This window comes from Watersipora subatra, chromosome 2 (assembly GCF_963576615.1).
Source record: "Watersipora subatra chromosome 2, tzWatSuba1.1, whole genome shotgun sequence".
Taxonomy (NCBI): domain Eukaryota; kingdom Metazoa; phylum Bryozoa; class Gymnolaemata; order Cheilostomatida; family Watersiporidae; genus Watersipora; species Watersipora subatra.
The window spans coordinates 59,667,067-59,691,909 of NC_088709.1; the positions used below are offsets into that span (position 1 = coordinate 59,667,067).

Below are 24,843 nucleotides of genomic sequence, written 5' to 3' on the forward strand. Positions count from 1 at the left end.
CCAAAGTCTTCAAAAATAAAACCAATGTCTACAATGCCTAACCTTACCTTCTAGGAATTTCATCTTGGCGAACAGCTCACAGGCATTAAAAGCGACATAGCAAATTGAATAGCCTTTCTCAGCTGATAATTACAAATGCATCTATTGTCTCATTTTTGATGATAACAAATGATTTTATTGTAATGCTTATGTATTTGTACCAGGCCATCTTGCCCATCATCTATGAACAAAGAATTACTGGTTGTTACTTTTAATACCTTTATTGTATAAAGATAAAAACATAGGTGTGTTAAATATATACAGGAAGTGCTCGGATTGAAGGGTCTATCCTCTTCTCTTCTGGGTGCTTATGTAGAACACTACAACATACAAAACAATTTTAGGTATTGTTTTAATTGAGTAATGAGCAATTCAGTTTCATGAATCCGACAGTCCAACCATGATCTTCGAATGTCTCAAATCGTAAAATAGAGATCAAACTAACATTTTAATACTTTTTGCTTCGGATGCCAAAAACAAATCAAAAATTTGAATGACCTAAAGATAATGCGAAAAAAACCAGACAGAATAGATTGGTTGTCAACAGACATTTACCATCATTATCCATTCAACATTAGATGCGGAAATATTCCTTGCAGGTTATAACATACTGGGTGTACTTTGCGATTAGTGATTTGAATTACCATAATATTCTATTTTGATACTCTATTACTATAAAATGAACAAACTACAGTGAAACATAGATAACTCGCCCTCGGATATAGCGAACACATGGTTAACTCGAATGGATTTGCTTGGTCCGTTCCCACGCAATGATAAATGGCTTTATATAACTCGACCTCGGCACCGTTAACTCGAACAGTTTTTTGCCGAATTCACAAGCGGTTTCCGTTCAATTTATTTCGAAAGAGTTTCCACTAGTCGCGGAGCTGAGACTACTCTGCTTTCTTAACAAAAGCGCTTTTAGTACGCGTATAGCGTACGTATAATTTCCCCCGTACCGTATAATGGAACCGAAAAAGGAAATCATATAAAAATGATTAATAGGGTCGCTAAGACGTTCGCTTAGTTACGGCCAAGCTATAAACGTTAGATGGTATTAGCGATAAAAATTTAATAAAGATGGACACAGCATGCAAAATACATATTGTAACCGTGATTATATGCGGATACATAAAGATAAAATGTCACAAATAGGCTTGTGGCTTGGCGTCCGCTACAACAGACATCCGCTTTACGATGGCATCACGCAAGCAAAGAAAAGCGTGGAAACCTTCTGACAAACTTGAAGTACTCGAGGAAATCGAAGCAGGACAAAAGCTATCAGCATTATCAAAAAGAGAAAATCTTCCAAAAAGTACAGTGTCAACATGGATTAAACAAAAAGAAAGAATAAGATCGTTATGTGACCAAAATTCATCAAGGCTAAGAGATCGTTCAACGTCGCACGATGATTTGGATGGTGTATTATTGACTTGGTTTAGACAAGTGCGTAGTGAAGGCGTACCTACCGATGGGCCAATTTTGTTAGAAAAGGCTAACAAGTTTTTAAGGACTATAATGACTGTTTAAAATTTATTTCTACAATAAGTCACACTGTTGATCTTTGTCAAAAAAAATACCTTGTCACCGACTACACTCGATAAGTTTTTTAAATGAAACAACTGATCAGATGTAAAGCATGCTTTTTTGCATTGGTCATAAATGTTTACTTATGTCCAGTTTTAAAAATTATCAGAAAGAATAGATATTTTTCTATTGGGCTGAGATTTGTTTGCAGTTTTAGGTGATGTGACTGACAAGACGTTTTAAGATTAAAATTGACAAAATTGATCTCGAGTAAAACACTCAGAAGAAAAAATGTCTTCTGAGCGTTTTAACCGCGATTAGGTTTTGCCAATTATAATCTGAAAAAGTTCTGGCAGTCACATCACCTAAAACAACACATAAATCTCAAGTGTATAAAAATATCTATACTTTTTGATAAATACTTTAAAACTCTACATCAGATGCCCTTTAACTTACAACAAACAACCTACATTATACTTTAGTTTTATATATACATGTAGTTTGAATATGTATCTACTGATAAATACATTCACTTGTGACTGTGCTCAGATAACTTGAATGCTCTGATAACTCAAACACTTTCGCTCGGTCCCGTGAAGTTTAAGTTATCCATGTTTCACTGTATTTCTATACTTGTTCATTTTGCGCAATCAATATGAAGAAGGGAAACGATGGCATGAGCAGCTGCAGATACAGCAATATAATACCATGACTTCTCGATAAATAGAATATTTATAAGAATTCAGTTTACTTTGTATAATACATACATTATTGCTTATACTATCTATGATAATATATATAATTATAATAAAATACATAGTAAAATATTGATGAAAAATATTGATGTTATACAGTAGTTTTTTCCCTTGTCAACAGTTTTCGTTTCTGTATATTCTACTGAATCTACTTTTGCAAATTTTCTCCGAGACAAAACCCAAAATGTCGAAGAAACGTTCTGCATCCACAAAGAGGCCTCTGGACGCGCCAAAAAGGCCGATGAAAATTCTAACTATTGCAGAAAGGGTTACACTTTTAGACATGCTAAAAGAAGGTGAAAGCTACGCGGCTGTCAAGCGCCATTACAGAATAAATGAATACTCGGTTGCTTTCCATAACGAGGGAGAAAAATAATATAAAGATGACAACAGCAATAAGCTTTACCAGGACGCTAAAAGAGTTGTGGCAGTCCAAAATAATTCAATCATAAGGATGGAGTCTGATTTTGCTTTGAGAATCTAGCGAAACAGCTCAAAGGAGACGGCTTTAATTACTGCTGATATACATGAAATTAATGCCCTGATTGATGCACACGCACATCAACTGACTGATGAAGGCCTGGTAGAGATGACAAAGCCACCGAGCCAGGATGAGAAAAAATGGAAGAAGACACATGTATGTTAATAAAGAAGAGGACGAGGGACCATCACGAGGTTGCTTAGCAACCCTGGTGAGAATAACCACTGAACTTCAGCGTTCGACACAAGAATGGGACCCTTTGATGTGTCATTTGTTGCAGTACTCAAATATAATCGAAGGTGGCACGTTCGTTTATAAAAATTTTCTTGCTCAGAAAAAGAAAGAGCGGCAACAATTACCCACAACAATGTTCTTTCTCAGTGAAAGACTCCTGCACCTTTAGTAGAAACAGACGCAACAGTGGAGTGGAGTCACGATGAAAAGGCCCAGCTGGGACTGCGAAATACTCGTGAGTGACAATGTTTATAACTTGGTATTACTATATTAAAATTAATGTTTTCTAAACAAATTTTGGGCATTAAAAACGTTTAGATTTTTAGTTTTATTCTATAGTACAGTATCGCATTGTAAAATAATAAAGAAATGAAACTTACATGTACTTCACGGATTTCACTTATCACGATTCACGATTTTGTTTTTGGAACTCAACTCCCGTGATAAACGAGGAATCACTGTATATCATAACACATTATATTATATAAATAAAAGATATAAATAATAAATATATATTTATATATATACATGTTTATACAAACATGACGTTCATATTGACTTACACATGTTTATACAGATGACTAACATGCATGTTTATACAAACATGTATATAAACTGTATATATGTTTATATAAACCTGTATATATGCAGGTTTATATATATACAGTAGGCCTACAACGTATATGATCCGTTCCAGGAATGTTTACGTTATAGAGAATTTACATAAATTCGGACAGTAAAATACATGTAAATTGCCTAATCCGTTCCAATAGTTTTCAAAATCACCCTTTTGGCCATACAAAAATGAAAAACTAAACTTAACTTTTTAATTTGTGGGCTGTACTGTAACACAGTACTATTGGTTTCCATCGAAAACTTTTTTCCTTTTTCTAATCAACTCCACTGGTTTGATAGACCATGATTTTAACCCATGACCATAATCTTGCAATAAGTTGATGGAGAGCACACATCTTCGACGCTCATAACGATTTGCTTATTATTTCTAAACAAAAAGTCTATTCTGCAAAGCAAAACTAATAACAAATATTTTATACGTCTCCAATAAAGCAAAACAAAAAATATTTTTACTACAAAAAGAGCAGTACAACCTTTTCATCGACTATCTGTATCCAGGAGTAAAGATTAAGATAAAATATAACTTTTGACAATACTTTAACTCCATGACCTTTAAATTGATGGACTTGCACGAATCGATCGCCTCTGAGTGTTCATGAACAATTTCGCATCAACCCTATTCTCTGTTTTGTCGACACATCTGACGAGCTACTACGATGAACTAGAATGTCACAGAACTTGTAAGCGTTATATATATAGTAATAAATATAACATTATACGCATGTCATTTTTTATTTTGAAAATGTGGCGATATAGATTAGCATTCAAATCAAATTTGAGAACTTGCCCAACTTGACACTACGTTGTATGGAACTTTTTATGTAGTACAAAGCAAGCACTTCACATCAATTTTGACATTACTTGGAATTTATGTTATAGAAGGTATACATTATATACTGTATATACATGTATATGTATAAAATAATATATATATTATATACATGTATATATTTTTTAATATTTTATTTGGTGCTACTAGAAGATAATTCAGGGTGATTGCCAGAAATGTCATAACTAGCAATCCTTAGCGTAATCACTACGCAATCAAGTACGCAATCAAGCTTCCATGGTCCTTAAAAGCATTTCTCGATACATGGAAATACACAAAAGTACATAGAACGGTACTTCCGATGGTGTTGTCACATTTATTTGAAACCCACAAAGTCTTGAGGAAGTACAACTCTCACTAAAAGGCCATATCTGACAAGCTTGAAAAGACAAATTGGCCTACCCATACATAACCTGTTTATAAATATTTCAAGGCCTGACATGTAAGCTCGTACATGGAGCAACTAAAATTAAATGTTGTGGCATCAAACCGTGATCTAGCAAGCTAAATAGTTGGTATCATGACTTCGAGCAGACCAATTCTTACCATTGTTGCCTCTAATGAAGGTCTCTCCATATTTATTCTTTAGCTGTCCATTGAGATATTCCTCCGTTTGCTCGAGTGCTATGTTCATATAGCCATCTAAACACATGAGTACACCTACAGAGATGCAAGACTTTTAGCAAGCTATAGGTCACATCAAAACATGTTGGCAATACTTGCCTGGATGATATTGCTAGCTAGATGGGTGAAAAGAAAACATAAATTTCCCTCATTTGGCCAAGTCATGCCGATCATGCTCAGGGTATAAAGTTTCCTTTTGTTAGAGATTGAAGTTTGATATGACTAAATTAATGCAAAATTTAAAGCATTGTGATACAATAATTCATCTTTTTTTTTAATGTAGCGAACATGAATATATTGAGCTACATACTTGCGAAACAAGGCAAAATTAATATAGTAATTGCTCATAAGCGATTACTAAGGCAACTATTATATATTCATAACTCTACGAAGAAAAGAGAAATCAGGGCTGACCCAAACTGAGATACAAAGATGTAGCAAAATGTAACAAAAAGTTGAGTGAACGAGACCCACACAGACAGAAAGAGAATGTAGAAAACAGAGCGGCATGGAAGTCAGTGATAAAGTCTAAACCATAAACCATATCAAAATGACAGACTTGAAGAGAAAGAGCACCTGCTAATACCTCCTGGCCGTAATAAACACTACTCGTTATTTAGAGTCCATGTTGGGCCATGTTACGGTGAAACAATCTGTTAATAATACTTTAGGCAGAATACTTTATGTAGAGTCAACAAACTTTAGGTCATTCGAAGCGTCAGCTTCCTCCAACAGGAAAAAATGTAATTGCATATTTGGCCCTGGCTCGAAAGCAGCAACAGTTTTAACCAGACATTTGATGATGTTTAAAAAACAGTGCATTACAGTTCATAGCAGCTGACCTATAAAGTTTGCAAACTACTTGAAAAATATTCATTCTTGTTTACTGAACTTACTCTAGATAATAAAATAGAATTAGCTGACGATATACTACAAACAAAGCAATTGCATGATCTCACAAAGAGCTTGAAATCGTTCAACAAGATGCTGAAACTGCAGAAGGATTATCCTTTATTTGCCATCATGTGTAATATTTTAAGGCTTGACATTTATTTCAACACTTAAGCTAAATATGTAAGGTATGTATGCAATATGCGTCGCGTAATTGCTTATGAGGTGCAGCTTAGGTGGCAGGTTTTCATCAATGAACTATGCAAGCGCATACAAATTTATTTTAATCCTACCTAACAAACAGAGAAAAGACAACAAGACTGTTTCCCACTTTTATTTCAGATGTCAGACTTCTAAGCAGGTTTTCAGGTCTAAGCAGGACATTCTGAGGTTGATGATTGCTTATTCAAAACCAGGTTTCTCTAAGTGAAAAAATGATTAGAGTACAAGCAGCACGAGTAACAACTATTTTCAACTATTACAACAATTTGGAGAATTTGAGCTGATATTGGTCGCATTGTAATACAAATAAAATCTATTGGATTACTTAAATTGGGGTTAATTGTGTTGAGGTTTATTCTGACTGCCAAAAATTTGGTTTTAGAAATGTTCACAAGTTGTATGAAATACCATATCCTATGCTGTATATTTTCAGCATATTCACGATAGGGCCTACAAGCACTCGTCCCAATACACAATTGCTCTTTACCATAGACATTTTACCGTGATACACTTAACTAAGTCACCCGTAACAATACTTGTTGAAGTTATTCAATCAAGTGATAGTGATCAAGGCTCCGCGAATGGTACTGGATCAATAATAAACTATTTTATTTATTAAGCACATGTGTGGTCAGTTACGTACATGAATAGGTTTTTTGGGCTCTGTAGAGCCTATGTTTAACTCAAGTTCATGAAGGCAGCGGTGGGGCTACTTGAAATTATAATTGGTTTAGTCTCTATTTCAAACATAGACTGTCCTATAAAACCATCTAAAAAATTCTTAAAGTTTTCAAAAACTACTCCAGTAAATTTACAAATGAAACATCAGGGTAATGGGAAGTGAAAATGGTTAATTTTAAATTAACTTTACGCAATGTTGAGTAAATCTCTGCAAGTTTCAGCATATAACCAAATCAAACTTAAACTTTCAACACCCTAGCCAAAGTCAATGATTAGCATTAATAATCAAGAGGCATACAGCAAGATGAGAACCATTAATCTGCAAATCCTACGGGACCAGATACGATAAGAACCAACAGCAAATTGATCTAGAATTAATTTTGTTGCTTCACAAATTAACAATGCTAAAATAAACTTCCTTCAATTCTCCATTCTAAAATCATGGCTCATATTACAAAGGTGATAACAATATTAACAAAATAACACAACTTTGACTAATCAACTTGAATATAAGATTTATATAAATTCAAACTATAACAAAGATACTTTTTGGATGATCAACCACAGCATTATCAAACCCTATGTTGGTAACTGTTAACTTTCAAAGTAGTTCAACATTTTTGAAAAATTTATCTTGCTAATATCTCATGGCACAAATTATCAGTTTTATATTATATATGAACGTGAGAATTGCTAGAAATTCCTAGATAGGCCACTAATAATAATAAAAAGAGTATACAACTTTAAAGTGCAAGCGAAAGTTCATAAAATGAGTGCAAGAGAAGGTTATGCTGAAGTAAGTAAGATTAACCACTGATGATTCTAGGAATTCGTCGTAATGATCAAATTTTAGCATTTTTTAAAATCATGTCAAGGTCCATTCTAGTTTCCACTCATTCCCATACTTTCTTAATATGCTAGGATCATTTGTGATCTTACTTTTGACGACAAACCACTCAAGTTGACCGACCAACATTGATTAGCCGTGCTCGAATGTAACACTATTCCAAGAACAATTAGCGTAACAGAGTACGTTAACTAACTGGCTTCATTGCCAATTTAGCATGTATATAATTTCTCAAGTCTATATGGCCTTGTCAAAGCTTTTTAATGCAAAGCATGTGTTTTATGAGGCATCATAATCTCTATAAAATAGAAATCTATCTTTGTCCATAGAATACAAAAAAACTACTTTGGCTAGAATGCCTCAAGCTATGTACTTTCATGGTCACTAAAACTAAAATACACAAAATATGGCAATGCAAATATGTTACTGGCTAGTACCCATAGTTAAAAAAACAGTGTGCACTTGATATAAATAGAATATATATCTATATATATCTTTACATATAAATCTCAAAGTTTGTCTGTCTGTCGTCTGTTTATCCAGCTATAGCAATAAAGTTTTAGCAATGAAAAATCACCTTCGTACTGGATTAGAATTCACGACATCCAAATCGCGAATTTGCTAACAAGTCTGCTACAAGTGTAACATATTGCTAACATATTGTAATCGCGAGGCTAAGCTGTTCTCATCAACCTCATCACTCTTATCATATACGGTATACCATTTTTGCACACGTTAAGTGTGTACATTTTTTTATTAATCAATACAGTGTTTTGATTAATTAATCATTACATATTTTTCTCGCATCACTTTATGGTACATGATGCATTTTTGTCTTCACCATACAAAAGCGAATATTTTTTGACTTTTTTCCGCCAAACAAAATCAACAAGAATTTCTCTTAAAATTAAAATTTGGCAGTCGGTGTACTGATTACGACGAAATAACGAAAACGCCAACATGCTGTTTGCCGAAATCTCTTCCACAACGCCTGAGAAAGATATATGATGCTTGCTATCTTAGTTCAGAGTTATTCGTTATAAGTAAAACGAATTCAAAAACAGATAAGTGATAAAATTTGAGCCTATGATAATGTTGAAGTTTAGTAAAATACATGCTAAAACTTAGCTTTAAGTAGGTGTTTAGTGAGCTAAATTCATTTAAGTTAAATTCAACATGAAAATTTATGTTATACGTCTGTCTCGAAGGTAAGAACTTTCTACAGTACTTACTGCACATAGTAAGTACATTGTCATGCTACATTTTCTTGCAGATCATAACCACTAAATTTACTGTAGCTAGCTATAGTTACTAAAGTTAATATGTTGTTTTGTTAACAATGTTTAATATGTACAGTATGTATATAAAAATTTGATGATTTTAACCAGGAAGAGTATGCATTAGATAATCACTATGGGTTTCTATACCACTCAATATGATATTTTCGCCTTACGATGCCAACACTGAAATGATTTAAAATCATAAAATTGTATAACAAATAATTTTTCACTGTAATTGTAACAAAACAGCCTTTATTTAGCTATTACTTGCTAATGATTTCACATTTACATTTAAACACTTTTACGATTTTATCTTTCCTGCTAATTTATTTCGACAAAAACTTTTCTTGATATGAAATTTAAAAGAAGTTAGTTGTTTGAAAAAAGTTTGAAAACCTTTTCTAGTTGTTTTATTTTTCTCTTAATTTAATTGAAATGCACAAAAACACTTTTCTCATATGATGTTTAAAAGTTAGAATAGTAAATGTTGCATATATAATGTTAAATAAAAATAAATTTTTTGTGTAAATACTGTTTTATTACCTAAGAAACGCCAGGCATTTACCTAGTATACATATATATAAATACTCCATTGTTTGTCTAAATTTATAACTGAATTGCAAACAACTTGGTGCATTCACTTTAAATCTTTTTTAGGAAGCACTAAAACGGAATACTGATGTCTTGCTAATTTGAATCATTAAGGTTAACTTGTGTGCATTTGAATATTAGTTTGTGGTTGATTTTCATGATGTATGATTAGAGTTCGCAAGTGCCTTGAACAGAAAACGGTTGTGACAAACATACCTCTTAGCATAGATAGTAGGGGGCTCAGCGCGTCATGTTGCTCTAATGATAATACAATTTTCAGTCCAGGTTCATCCTATGATGATACTAAGGATGGCGCTTTTTCAAGTGTGTCAAATGCAAGAGAAGAAAGTGTCAACTTTTTGTATGTCAATCGACTAAGGGGTTTAAATGGAGTTTGTCATGATCTGCTGTTTTTCTGTCCTGCCTTAAGATTTCAAATAGATATTATATTATTCTGCACCACCTCAACGTCTATATTAAGTTATCTTATAAAATATCCCAACAAGCAGCACATTCTCCACAAGGTTTACACATAAACGTGTATGCAAGCAGACGACCCTCAGTGACAGCTGATAGGAGATTAGAGAAAACTTGATCATGCCGAGTTTATTAATAGTTTTTCAATTTTATTTGAATGTCTTTTCCAAACTTCAGGTTTGTTTTAAGTAACGCTTAGATGTTAAGTTTCCTAAACAATCTGAAGCATTGCGTCATTTACTACACATTCAGCATTGGGTGATAAAGTGCCTTGATTGAATGCTAAACAGAAAATTTCTCAACATTCACATGACCAAACATGCAATGCAAAATCGTCAACACTACGTTCTTACTCATTAGGTGAATACAATCAAGTCTAAAAACCAATGCTTTCAACATTTTTACCTCTGTAGTCAACACCGGAATTTAGTTTTACAACGACAGGGCGTCCAATTATATTCTTCAAAAACTCGCTTGGTGTTTGTTTTCGTGTTGGCTCCATGGTATTATGTTTATTCTACAACCGTTATTATTTTTTAACAATGACTTATCTTGCAACACGAGTGGTTTCGCGAAATAATTTGATTTCACACCGCCGATTCGCAGCAAATAAAAGCAATAATAATATAAACGGAATCGGTAGAAGTAGTAGGCTTTTGTAAACAGTGGTTAATCGTCAATTACAGAGATTTTTCGGACTTACTAACGGTGTTATATTTTGATGATCGACTTAGTTTTGAATATTAACCTAAGCTTCATAACACATATACCGTACAGGAAAACATCTTGTCCCCGTCAAGTCCACACCTTTTCAGCTCCAGCGTTTTTTTAAACTCAGGCTATATTATGCTTTTACGCTTATGTTTTTGTATGTACGTACGTATCTTAACTGAAAAAAGTCGCCTTCCTAGTTAATAATTTAGGTGAGACCATCAATTTTTCTTTAAATTCATCACCATTCATTTAAAGGTACTGTTTGGTGATTCCAATTTTTCGTCATCACTTTGTTTGAAAAGATTTTAAAAGAAACATAACATTTAGTTGCATTGGTTCATTGCAATAACTAGAATAATTCGAACAGTATTAAGTACTGCTCCAGTGGTTGAAGTTGTGATGTAATTATTTTGCTGCTCCAATAAATCAATTTTTACGAAAATCAGTTGATTAGTGCTGTAAAAAATTGGTTATTCATTTTGGCTTAGGAAACTTTCAAGAGTTTGTTAAACGAAGAGGAAGCACTGCTGTGGTTGGTGACGAAGTTGGAAAACCTTCGCTACAGGTTGTACTAAGATCAGGAAGATTGGAAGGCATGGCCGCTTACGCTCCTCCGAATCGTGGACCACTAGCTCAAGTGGAAGTCAGCGTTGCTTGCAGGTAGATAGATAACATACCAGCATCGCTCGATTCTCAAAGTTTTCCAAGAAGCGCAAGCAACTTATTTGAGACTGCATAATATCTTATTTGTTACCAACTGGACTTGCGTATATACTTTATACTACAAATGTAGCTACATTATGGTCACTGTTTGTTCATCGCTATCCAGTCATCATGTTTTACATCGCCCTAGTAAACGGTAATGCAGATATAAGGTTTTTAGGATGATCCAATTGCACCATTATCATTAGAACCAAATGAGAGAAGTTCTGAAATTATCTTGAAAATAACAAGGTGACTGTGAAGTAAAAAGGTGTTTGCTGTTTGTTAGCTTTCTTTTTTTCTGCTATGCTTTTGACAAACATCATCAAAAAACATCTACCAGATCATTGATTCCGATCATATGCTTGAATGTATCATAGGAAGTTTTATATGCTTGGTTTGTACAACTAGTCTAATAATTTGTTTGCCATTTTCTTGCAATTAATCTGCTTGCTTTTGAGTGCCATTCTTGTTTAATTATTTTTAAAATTGCTCTAATGCACCTAAATGATCTAAATGCTTAAATGCACCAAGCCAATTGCATGCAATGAAATTGTTTGTCCTGAATTTACTGTAGTTGCCAAGCCACATAGTGTCCTCAACTTACAACACCGTTTATATATGTAAGCAACACTCTTTTTGCTTTGCCACACAGTCTTGTCCTTTAGTTTGCTGCAGTAGATAGCGAATGTGCATGCATATCACTAATCAATCTATAACATAATAAAACTCTCTGGGATGTGGAATACTGAAAACACTGCTCTAAATAGAGTAGGGGAATTGATATGATAAACATAACCAGCAATGAATGATGACTTGAGTGTTATCTGCCGACCTAGCTCCACACAGTGGTATTAAAGTACAAACTAACTCTATGTACACTAGTATGCTAGTAGTACGCTATGGGAGATGGTCATGTGATCTGTAGCCACTATATTCATAATTATTTGGTCTTGCAGCAAAGTTACCCAGTAGTGTAGTGATAGTGTGTTTGCCTTTGAATCTAATGCCCCAGGTTCGATTCCCGTGTGAGACAATATATTTTAACACTCTTCTTAACACCCAGCTGTTATTATAGTAAAGGTTCTTTGTTTTTGCTACTAACATTGCTAAACATGCTGGATGAAAATAGTGAGAACTTATATTTTGAACTAATCACTTATATCGCCGAATATTCATGTACTGGTTGGACCATCGCATGATTACTAATTTACTAATACATGTGTGTCTACTCACACACGCGTGATTAGGTTAGTATTATTTGAGTCAGACCGACAGCGTTTGTTACAGTAACCCTTTTTAGATTTGATGCTATAAAGAAGTAGTTTCCTTTTGGCATTGTTGGTGGAAAGGAGAGACCCGAAGAGAAGGTTAAAGCAAGTTTACTAATGAATTAAGTGTTTCATGATTTTTGATCAGCCAGTCAATCTATATTACATGACAGCATCTCAATGCTATTTACTTATTGAGTTCTAGCGAATTGGTCATTGAAGCTTGAAAATTATCACTTGTTTTGAAAAAGTTTACTATTGCTTTATGTTGTGGGTAAAGTTTAACACCTCAGTATTTATACATTCATAATGTAATCACAAAAATACGTTACCCGTAACTTTGTATAAGTATTCCAGCTTTTTGTTGATGTCTAAAACTTAAGAAACAAACCAAGTTAGCTTTAAAAGTAAGCATCATGACTTGAAATTTTAGTTTCACCTTACCTCATATCAGAAATGACCACCGATATAAAATAGGTTGTGTAGTCATTAGACACATCTGGCTTTCGTAGTTTGTGTAGAAATCGTTGCGAAATTTCTTTTCAGTACTGTGTTTTAAAAAAATTCTGGTCAGCTTTATAGGCCTACTTATTTCTTAGTAATGGTTGAAGTGGTGAAGTGATAGCACTATTATACCGCTATGGCTCCACTGAAGTTCCTGTTTTTCATGTATCAAACCTGACAAAGGTCGAACTAGGTGTGTTTGTTTGCTTCAGTTAAGTAGCATAATTTTACTTATAATTTAGTCTCACATATACGGTATATACAAGCAAACCTATTTATTATTTGCAGTTTGTTAAGGAGTATTGATTTTTACACGGGTTCCTGATGTGTGTCTTGCAGAAATCTCCGAAACAAGGATATAACATCCAAGTCGGATCCAATATGTGTTCTTTACATGTGTGAGTTCGGAAACAACAACTACTTTGAGGTGAGACAGCTTAGTTCAATTGGGGATCAAATGTAATTTTTACTGTCAGTGCTTTCTCTCACTGGTGAAATAATTGTTGGACTATGGCTGCAGATTTTTTGGGAAATTATATGTTGGAAGCAAGTCAATATATAAGTTGTTCTCCCATACAACCATGTTTTCCTTCAGCTTTTTTTTACAATTTCGATAGGTCTTGGGCTAGAGTTTCATTTGTCAGAAGAGGGTGGTTAGATATGTACCAGCAGATAAGTTGATGTAAACATATCAGCTGCTGTTTATACAAACCATCGCATGATCTCACATTCCACATCCAATGTATCAACTTGAAAGGCAATTATTTTTAGCTTTCTTATTGGTCGCATTTATATAAGCTGTCATGACCTTGAATCATACATCCAATGCTTTCTTTATACTCTATAGTTGCTCTGCATGTGTTTATAGTCAATATTTTTATTGTTTCATGCTAATGCGTCTCTCCATATATATGTAACTAACCTGAAAAGATAGTATCATGTAAACTAGGAAGAAGGACTGGAAACTGAGTGCATAGATGTAAACTAAGTGCATAGATGTGAACTAAGTGCATAGATGTAAACTAAGTGCATAGATGTAAACTAAGTGCATAGATGTAAACTAAGTGCATAGATGTAAACTAAGTGCATAGATGTAAACTAAACACATTGTCATTTTTTGTCAGACTGTCTGTCATCGGCTAAGTGCAAATGCACACAATAAATCAGCAGAAACTGACATCAATCTGCTTATTCTCACACTTTTTGTTTTCAATAAAATATAGATATACAGTCGAACCTCTACTTCAGAAGGACTCCGCATACAAAAATTTAAATTTATGGAACGTCTTTAATAGAAATTTTGCTTCAACTTCCGAAAAATGTTTCAAGATACAAAAAGCAAAGTGGCCTTTCATGTTCTGTCCTGTGTATTAGTTTCATATTTTTTTGCCTGTCTGCTTCCTGTGGGTACAACGTAATGTACCGTCAGATGTAATGTACAATGTAATGTCTCCCTAAGATTCATTCGTCAGTGAAAGCCAGTTAATCACAAGCGCTTCACGTTCGTTGTATGATTTAGAGTTGTCATAAACCACATATAACGTAGGACAACTTTTGCGTCTAACAATTCAAGTTTTGTGTTTTCTGTAGGATGACATAGTTTTTCAGTTTGTGCCAATGTGAATGAATCTTTCTACTTGTATACTTAAAACCATTTTGAGCGAAACAAAACCATGACAACAATACAACTAAGTATTGTTACCCTCCTGTTCTGACCACCATCCTCCTATTCCCTGCGATCCTATCTTAGCCTCGTGTAGATAGACAACGTCGAATGTAAACAAACAAACATACCTTGGGTAGTTTTTCTTCGTTACTTCTGTATTTTCATCTTTCTATGTGTACTTTTTATTGTGTAGTCGTAAAATTCTAATGTGTACATGTTTTTGTTATAGGTTTTTACCATTACTTGTATGTCAAGTTTATACAAATGTTATGTTCAATATTTGTGGATTAGGTCATTTTTATGGCCAAATCGGTTTCTATGGAATTTCTTTCTTCCAGAAATGAATTGCTTCCAGAATCAATTCATTTCATAAGTAGAGGTCTCACTATATATATACGTACATGTACATATATTTATTTATTTTGGATGTACATGTATATATATGTATCGAAGTAAGCAATTATTTATGTAACACTAATCAAGAGTGCCGCTCAACACGAAGTATGGAGCTAAATCTATAATTAATTTGATGAATAGTGCTTAGGCCTATTTAGCTTCATGTGTGTCAAAGTTAAGTATACATCATTCTTCAAACTATATATATTATATATATATGTTATATATTATATATATATATATTAATGTTATACATTATTACATGATATATTGGAATAGTCTTTACATGGAATACATGTAAGTCTACGAATGGGGCCATGTTGATTATATTATGATTATTTGCAATGACATTCCGTACTCCACACTGTTATCTTCTGTGACAAGGAAATAAATCAAATGTAGATTACTTTAATATTACCTAGCTTGAGAAAAGCTGAGAATTACTGTTGTTCTCCTGTAATTCAGCATGTTTTACACTTCACTAAAAGAAGTGGTGTAAGATGGATGCATGATTTCATATCTATCTTAGGTTGGGAGAACTGAGAAGATCAAAGACACTCTCAATCCCGACTTTGTTAAGAAGTTTATTCTAGAGTATCGGTTTGAGGAGCAACAGAAGTTAAGATTTCTAATGTGAGTTGATACACTAACCGTTATCACAATCTATTGATAAACAGGTATTCATCAATTTCAGGATGCAGTGGTATTGGTGTAGATTGGTAGGGATATATTGTAAGCATACGGTAATAGAAAAATAGTAATGACGGAGACATGTAGCTATAAAAGTACACAAAGATACAGATATGCAGACTATGGAGGTATGCAGTTATAATGGTATGTGACAATAGGGGTGAGTAGCCACTAAGACATTCAGACATGAGCCTATGCAGGAATAGAGGTATGCAGACTATGGAGGTATGCAACTATAGGGGTGGGTAGTGACTAGGATATTCTAGAATGGACTTGAGCATTGATAAAGAAGCAGGGTGATTCAGCCCTGTGAATGTATAAGCATGCAGTGACATATATTGACAGGTTAAGGAAGAAAGGGAATTATGCATCAGTATATACATGTATACCTTAAATTGCTTAAAGGTTGACTTGCAACAAAATTCACATTACAGTTATTTGATGTCAAAAGATTCACCATGTCTTACTCTGCTGTGTTGTAGGTGCAAAATATGTGAGAATGTAATTACAAACTCTTAAAAGCTCCAAAACGGACAGTTAATCGCAGCCATCACAAAACCCCCGTAGATTAGAATATCTTTTCAAAACAGCTCAAATGGGACATAGTTGTATAATATGGCTTCTGATTACACTTTCACGCAACCTGATTCGTCCTAATATTTTCACAAATATACTTCACGCATTCAATAAAACCATGTCTATTGTTCTTACGCATCTTATTTTATCGTCATTGTAATGCTGTCACTTTCAGCACTGATATCTCAAAACCTACTGTAAAAATTCGTTTAATTTTTTAACCTTAGCTCGAAGGAGTATATATTATTGTCTGCTAAACATGACGAGCCTGTTGGTCACCTATGATAATCGAAAAGTGCTGCAGAAATCATTCGCAAAGCATGGGTCACATGATCAGATTACGACTAGACGATTAGACCAAGCCGAAACAAAACTTTAAAGTAGCAAGCATCTATATTTGATGCGGGGTCTATGGTAAAATCCGAAGTGTTTGTCATAAACTAGTGCTACGAGAAGTTTTATATTGAGCCTTTTATTGGCCTTTCAATTTATGGGAGAGCATCATGTGACGAAACAATAACCAGATGTAATGACTACGTCAGAGAAATAAACTGATTCCAATCTACGGTGGCTTTTCATTTTTGAGCTTTCAAGAGCTTGTAATCACATTTTCACATATTTTGCACCTACAACACAGCAGAGTAAGACATGGTGAATCTTTTGATACCAAATAACTGTAATGTGAATTTTGTTGCAAGTCAACCTTTAATATTTGCAGCAGTGTCTACTAGTCACTTTGTAGCAGTGGTCTCTACTGATAGCATGGAGATACTAGCAACTTTTATTACTAGTGTTTAGTATTCTCTGTGAACCACTACTGTCTACCAGTAGCCCTGAACTATTAGAGTCTATTAGCTACGCTGCCCTCAATTTTTTAGCCCTTTAAAACATTTATTTACTCACCCCGTGACCTACATGTGTAGGCTGGACATTCAGTAGCTGGATATTCAGACTCGGGTAGCCATATTACAACCAGTGATATTTGCTATCCAAGCTATAAGCGCTGATGCATGTTTGTTGCTAAAACTACTAGAGCTTGCCAGAACCGTGGTTACGAATGGGACGCTATTTCAGGGCCTGGTGCATAGCCTTTGCTGAGACATTCTGGTTGCCTGTGGATACCAGAATCCATTGAATCACTGGTAGCACAGTACATTAGTGCATCGTTTATATGATGGCTTCCTTCCCATGCTATTTTAAGAACCTCATGGATCTTCCAGAGGCTGAGCATTCGTGTTTATTTATTTTAGAGTTGACTCGGACGAGGCTGGAGATCTCAGCGCTGCTGTAAGTAATTGCATGGAGACTGATTTATGAGTCAAGCAGGGAGTCTAGAAAAATACATTTTGTTTAAATAAGGAAAACATGAAAATAACACAAATAATAATAATAACACCAAACAAGATATAAAGACTGAATCCTCTTTAGTCTAATATTATTCTTTTAATTACTACTTTGTGTTTTTTGTTAATTCTAAGATTAAAAAAGAATTTTCTCTAAGGCTTAGAGTACAGTAGATGATCCTACAACATAAATAATAATAATCTGCTCTTAGAACATTTACGTTAAGAAGATTTTGAAGATACGAACAGTAAGATACATACAAATTGCCTGATCCGCTCCAAGATTGTTCTGAACTCACCCCTTTGGCTTTTCAAATAGGAAAAAAGTAAACATAATGGTTTAATTTAATGGCTATACAATAAATGTGGTATTACTGGTTTGTATCAGCCTGTTTTTTCCTATCACTTTCACTCGGTTGAGGGACCATGATTGCAGTAATTTTATAGTAAAGGGAGCATTCACCCCACCTTCAATGCCATTTTAAATTGATTTTGTTCACTTATTCGTGCAGCAAGGTTTCTGGGGAAAAGAAACTAATGGATGTGTAAAATAAAGTCAAACAAAAATATAGATTTAGTATCATAAAACTGTGACTGTCCGTTCATTCTTCTGAAGCCCCACAGTATCCAGACTGTGAAAATTAAGTAAGATATTGAATTTGTCACTTCAATTCACATCAATTTGCAGGTATATTTTATAACTTAAAAACAAAATTTTCATTTTCATGTTATTACACAAGTTTACTCCATTATATTATTACGCTGCCTGGAGTGATGTTTTCAGCTTGATAGCTATACTATACCTAACAAGTATCTTTAACTACAGAGGGAACCACACAAAAGTGGGTCATATACAAAAGGTCACGACTTGTTGTAAACCAATACAATTTGGTATCAATGTGTAGTTAAAATATTACTCTTTCTGGCATAAGTGAAAGTTTCCACTTACTCCAGGAAGAGTTATCTTTTTGCATATGCAAAATTATAACTTTTTGCATATTATGGTAAGGCAACTCTTATACTAAGTACATATTTATGGTAGGGCAACTCTACAAAATTGTGGTCACATGGGGTATTGCAGGTTTGCGGGTATTGTGATTAATTCTAGCCACGTATCTTTTCATAAAGGCGTTTGCTCGTAGTACTGCTAAGAACTTAGTCTATGTTTACAGGAGTTTCTGGGACAGCTTGAATGTAGTCTAGGTGAAGTTGTAGCCTCAGGCGCTACGACACGCTCATTAAAGGCCAAAGGTTGCACTCATGACTGTGGTTCAATATTAGGTGAGTTTGTGTAATGGAGGCATGAAGGTTTGTTTCTGTATGTGACAAGTTACTTCTCTGCTGAGCTATTAGAATGGAGTTTTAAAGGCGAACTTACACAAAATATTAGTAGATTTTATCAACAAGGATCATTATTCTCTATCATTAGCGGTTGTTTCTGGTGTTTGAGGTGATTTGACTGCCAGGATGCTTCAAGATTAAAATTTAACCCTTAAAGAGTTAACCCTTTGAACACTGGTCATTCTTGTCAATGCTTGTTAGTAACCCTGGGCAATTTGTCCAACTATCCGAAGTTTTTAAACTTTTATTAAATACATGTATATCTAAATGGGCTCATAATACAATGATATTTGGTAAAGCACTAGTAAAAAAGTCAAGCAACCCACAGCAAATGCCATTAAACAGAAAAAACAGTTCTTCACCATTATTCAGGCTAAATCTATAAAGGTACATACAATTTTAAAAACTCGTAAAAACATTTACAGTAGTATCATATCCATTGAGGTCATGTTTATCATCATTTTACGACTCTGTTGTAATAAAATTTGTTATTATAACGAAGGAAGTGGATCAAGATATTTGAAAGCTATTACAAATAGAAGTGAAATTTCTGGTCTCACATTCTATAGAAGAATTACTTTGATTGGATTGCGCTGTTACTTAGAAACGGATTTTGTAAACAACGCCATCTGAATGCTGGAATTATAGTCATTAGGGATTCTGACACACCCTACGCAATGCCGGATAATCGGATGTTAGAGTTCAAAGGGGTAAGTATGCTCAGAAGAAAGGTACATGTGAGACGACACCAGTAGTTGCTATCATTGCTATAGTTGATATCGGCTATCAAGTTTATGTTGAAGCATTGAGGATCTCTAGACTATCGGTGGTCTCTTTGCAATTATAGACGTCATAATCATACTTCCGCGTGATCCGAGCATTTTAACCGCGATCAAGTTTTGTCTAATTTAATCTTGTATCATATTGGCAGTCAGAACACCTCAAACATCATAAGCAATCACAAATGATAGAAAAATACTGATACTTTCTGATATAATATACTAAAATGTTGTGTAAGTTAATCTTTAGCACTTTGAAGCCTAATATTGAGTGTACAAGCAAATCACAGACCATATTAACAACTTTCCATCAACTTTAAAAACACCTAAAATAGCACAATTTCTTTTGGACTATGTAATAATAGTGTAAAATGGATAAAAGTAATATAAATGGACATTGCTTGCGCATGCGTTCTTAGCACACAAAAAAACTTTTTATAGTAGTACAGACTATAGTGTTGACCCAAGCTGACAATCGGTTGCTATTATAGAAACTCGTAAACTAGTTGAAGGATTTTAGTAAGGTCTATGGCGTTCGAAATCTTTTGGGATTCGCATTGATGGCATGAGAGGATAACTTCAAATTTTCGCCTGGTTTAGTACTTGGCTCCCTTAGGTCACACTTCCTGGGGAGAACCCTGATACACATACATGTGTCCACCATAAAAAAAGGAAATTGAAAGCAAAATGAACTATAGAATTAAAACAATTATTGTGGAATAGGTTAGACTGAACTAAAATCAATTTCTCTCAAGGCACTTTATCATTTTCATTGTTCAGTGTTTAACTTTTCTGAAGTTGCTCATTGTGCCCATAGACTGCGATAGCTTGAGGAAAATAGCAGCGGATAGAATGGCATATTTAAATTAAAATAATCAGTTGTGCTGACCACATTATCAATATCCCTATGTATATGATGACTCCCTTCTGTGTCCTCTACCTCTTCTACAAAAGCTTTATCTTTTTACTATCTTACTATTCGGATTTTTTCCACCAATATTAGTGTTTTGTTCATACATTATTCCTAAATTTTAGTTCGATGTGAGGAGGTCATCGCATGCAATGATGTCCTTAACATTAAACTTCGTGGCACAAAGCTTGACAAGAAGGATACTTTTGGGAAATCTGACCCATTTCTGGTGTTTTCTAAGGTGAATGAGGATCAAAGGTGAGCTATACTGGTCATTATGACTAAATGAACTACTACAACTCTCTCGAGTACTGAGTGGCACCCTTTGCTATTGGTTGTCATGACGACAATTTTACTCGACCAATTTAATTGAGCATTGGTATTTTCTTTTTTTTCATATTCATTTTATTTGCAATAATTTCATTTCAAATAGACATTTTTTCAAAATTATGTCATACAAGAACCAAAGAATAGAAAAGCCTAGAAAGCAACCAAGCTTTGTCTCCCGCAAACACTGGTTCTGTGATCTTGGCTGGATTTGTATGAGCATAGTGGCAAGGAAACCTTGACAACTGCTGCAGATATGCCCAGTTGCACTGAGCAATTTAAACCATAACTGTCACGTACAACTTGTTTCATATTTACTAGGTAAATCAGACACGCTGATTCCGATTTTTTACTTGAAATAAAGATTGGTCCACTAACTTTCAGAGTAATGAAGGCTTTTTTACAGCGTTTTAATATCGCTCTCGAAAACAACACGATCGGCACAACAAGTTCCGCCCATAAATGTTTGACATTACCTAGTTTTTTAGGAACGCGAGTTAGGGATGTGTAGTCCGATTTAGAATGATAGAGATGGGTGTCTTAAAACCCATTATTATCTTGATTCAGCCTTCAAAATAATCTCAGTCTTTTCTGAAAGGTAGATAAGCTATTTAACATTGCATATTTAAAATGAGCTCAAAAAACCGCGATAACAACGCTAACTTGGGATGAAATCACCCTTTTTTGAGCTCATTTTTCTCGGCGTTCAGCCTATTAAACATCATGTAACAAGCTACGAGCAATTTTAAATAGTTTATGTACCTTTTAAAAAAGACAGATTATTTTACAGGCTGAATTTAGATAATAATAGGTTTTAAGACACCCATCTCTATCATTCTAAATTGGAATAAACATCCCTAACTTTCGTTCTTAAAAAGCTAGGCTACATCAAATATTAATAGGGTGGAGCTTGTTGTGCCGATGGTGTTGTTTTCGAGACGGATATTGAAACGCTTTAAAAAAGCCTTCATGACTTTGAAAGTTAGTGGCCCAATCTTTATTTCCAGTACAAAATCGGAATCAGCGTGTCTGATTTACCTAGATAATATGATAACAGCTGTATGTGACAGTTATGGTTTAAGGCTGGATGGTATTCCTGTCACCAACAGCGGCCACTTTTGGAATTGAAACCCAACCTGTTGTTTTTAGGTCCGACGTTTTAGACCACTAGGGTAGCAGTAGTTGTTGTGATTGTAATATACATGAGTATTAAGTTATAGACTGACGTCTGCCTCGTAACTCTGATGCATCATGAAAAATGTAACTTGATAGCGTCCTTAATATTTAGTGTTCATATAATTAGATATTCCATCAGCTTTAGTAAAACATTCTAAAAATTTTATAAATGCTAACTACATTTGTTATTTGATTTGTTCTGGAATGTTCATACAACCAGTAGATTACTTACCTTTTACTCACATTTAGAGGATAACTCCTAGTTTAAAGGTATTTCCAGGTTTGTTGAATGCACTCAGTAAAACTACAGATGTTTTTAACATGTATCCTATGTATGTAAGACATCCACAAGGATCCATGATAGGTGCCTTATTGCAGTGGTTTTAATGTTAGAAATAAGAATGCTATGATTTTCCTTTGTGACATCATCAGTTTTTGTGTAGTCATTAAAAGCCATCTGTGACTTGGCATAAATTCTTGTAGAATTGAAAGCTTTGTAAGTGTAATTTTCTTTGATGATTTAGTTCAGTAAATAGACTTCATCATATTGTATCAATATGCTTTCTTGTAATGCTCCATTTGCTAACAGCAACATGGGAATATAACTACAGGATCAATTAGAATTAATTGGAGATCGTTGTTATGTAGAGATCGCTCACGCCTAGTGATGATCGTTAAACTGCGATAGCAACCAGTCAGGGAATATATTTATGGTGAAAACTGACACCTGTGGTTTAAATAACGTCTAATAAGGATAATCTCTGCATCGATATTGAACTACTTCACAGTATTGATAGTGAAGTATTCTGAACCGGACATAGTTTGTAGCAATCATTGTACAAACTTGCTTATTCTTCCTCTTTCACCAAAGCATTCTCATCTGCTATTGGATACAGGGTTTATTCCAAACTACATCACAACTTTATTACAGACTCATTCAACCCTGTAAATAATTATATTTTCTAAGAGGCAGTCATACGTTACATATATGAAATTTTATCCTATTTAACAAGACCGTGTCTTCTAGATTTTATAACTTTCCTCTGTACTTATGGTTTGATTCAACATTATGCACTCTAAACATTCCACTTGTCGGAACTGTTATAAATTTATTATACTTTCCTTTTTAAATGTTTATTTTTTCCGGGCATGTACGTATATGTAAAACATTTTTACTAAAAGAAATTTACTTGAACAACATTTTAATTATGGTGAATTCTAGGTAGCTACTTGAAGTACTACTGCTTGCAGTTACACAGCTGTACACAAAACGGAAGTGATAAAGAACACACTTGACCCCGTTTGGAGAGAAATCTCTGTGTCAGTGAGTGCCTTATGTAATGGTGATGTGAACAGGTCTCTGAAAGTGCAGTGCTTTGATTGGGACAGCGATGGAAGGTGAGGGCACTGTTTTCATATTTGGTTGTCAGTTTGTGAACAGAGCTTAGATTCATTATTATAGAGCCTCTTCTCATGTATTACAGCAGATAATAGCCACCGGGTGCATCAGCTGACAGTATTAGTGTCCCTTTAAAAGACAATTGTATTATTCTCTCTTATTGTCATGAACCGTACTCTGACAGTCCACCGAGTTGTGAGAGATTGTCAGGTGCGCTGAGTAAGTGCAGCAGATCAGTATCCGCACAATTATTGTCTCACAGTACATGCTCGTTAATCGTTGCAGGTGTTAGGATACTGGTCTAATAATCTGAAAGTACTTGTGGGTTCAAATCTTGTACGACAAAATCTTTTTTCTCAACTTCTAGCCAAGGCTTTGGATAAACGAATGGACATGACTCTTATTTTGGTAAAGAATCGACAGGACAAACTATTGAGGTTTAGAATTCTCTAGTCTTATAAAATACTAGCCAAATGCCCGGCGTTGCACGGGTATTAAAAACAGCCTATAAAGCTTACGATTAGCTTTGCACACTGCCAATGACTACCATACAGGATGAAAATATTCGTTGTTATAAAAATTCGCGATTTCGCGAACAGGCAACTCCGTGAATTATAAAATTCCGTGAATAGTTAGTTCTATTTTTAATCACAAGGGAGAATAACTACTGCATCAAATTAAAAACTAGCCGCTAGGCTGGTTTTTAATATAAATACTAAACGTAGTCGAGTTTCAAAACATTTTTAAAATCATTGCCTGGGTTTTGAGCTAACACCATTGCCAATGCATCACATTTCTTTACAAAATTATTCAAGGTTGTCACAAGATATGCAGAATGGCGTCATCTCAAAAATAGCCGCTCTGCAGGCGTACTAAACGTAGCCGAGTTTCAAAACTTCTTTAAAATCATCACCGGGCTTCGAGTTTTATTG

The 24,843-nt window shown here is 34.4% G+C and overlaps 2 protein-coding genes across 3 annotated transcripts in view; one reads left to right on the top strand and one right to left on the bottom strand.

Annotated features, from left to right (window-relative positions):
- Nucleotides 1-184: 184 nt before the first annotated feature.
- Nucleotides 185-10,727, bottom strand: LOC137387606 (U6 snRNA-associated Sm-like protein LSm6). The gene is made up of 3 exons (XM_068074073.1): nt 10,523-10,727; nt 5,051-5,164; nt 185-359 (listed from the first exon to the last, which is right to left on the bottom strand). The coding sequence occupies exons 1-3, from the start codon at nt 10,617-10,619 to the stop codon at nt 325-327; spliced, it is 246 nt and encodes an 81-aa protein (XP_067930174.1). The 5' UTR covers nt 10,620-10,727; the 3' UTR covers nt 185-324.
- A 289-nt stretch (nt 10,728-11,016) lies between these two features.
- LOC137386963 (copine-8-like) overlaps nt 11,017-24,843 on the top strand; it is a 29,965-nt gene continuing 16,138 nt past the window's right edge. For both annotated transcript variants that reach the window (XM_068073213.1, XM_068073214.1), the window contains exons 1-8: nt 11,017-11,040; nt 11,320-11,491; nt 13,648-13,735; nt 15,900-16,003; nt 17,887-17,923; nt 19,152-19,260; nt 21,135-21,267; nt 23,764-23,910. In XM_068073213.1, coding sequence (XP_067929314.1) covers nt 11,427-11,491; nt 13,648-13,735; nt 15,900-16,003; nt 17,887-17,923; nt 19,152-19,260; nt 21,135-21,267; nt 23,764-23,910 — 683 coding nt within the window. In that variant the 5' untranslated portion in view covers nt 11,017-11,040; nt 11,320-11,426. The remainder of the gene's footprint in view (nt 11,041-11,319; nt 11,492-13,647; nt 13,736-15,899; nt 16,004-17,886; nt 17,924-19,151; nt 19,261-21,134; nt 21,268-23,763; nt 23,911-24,843) is intronic.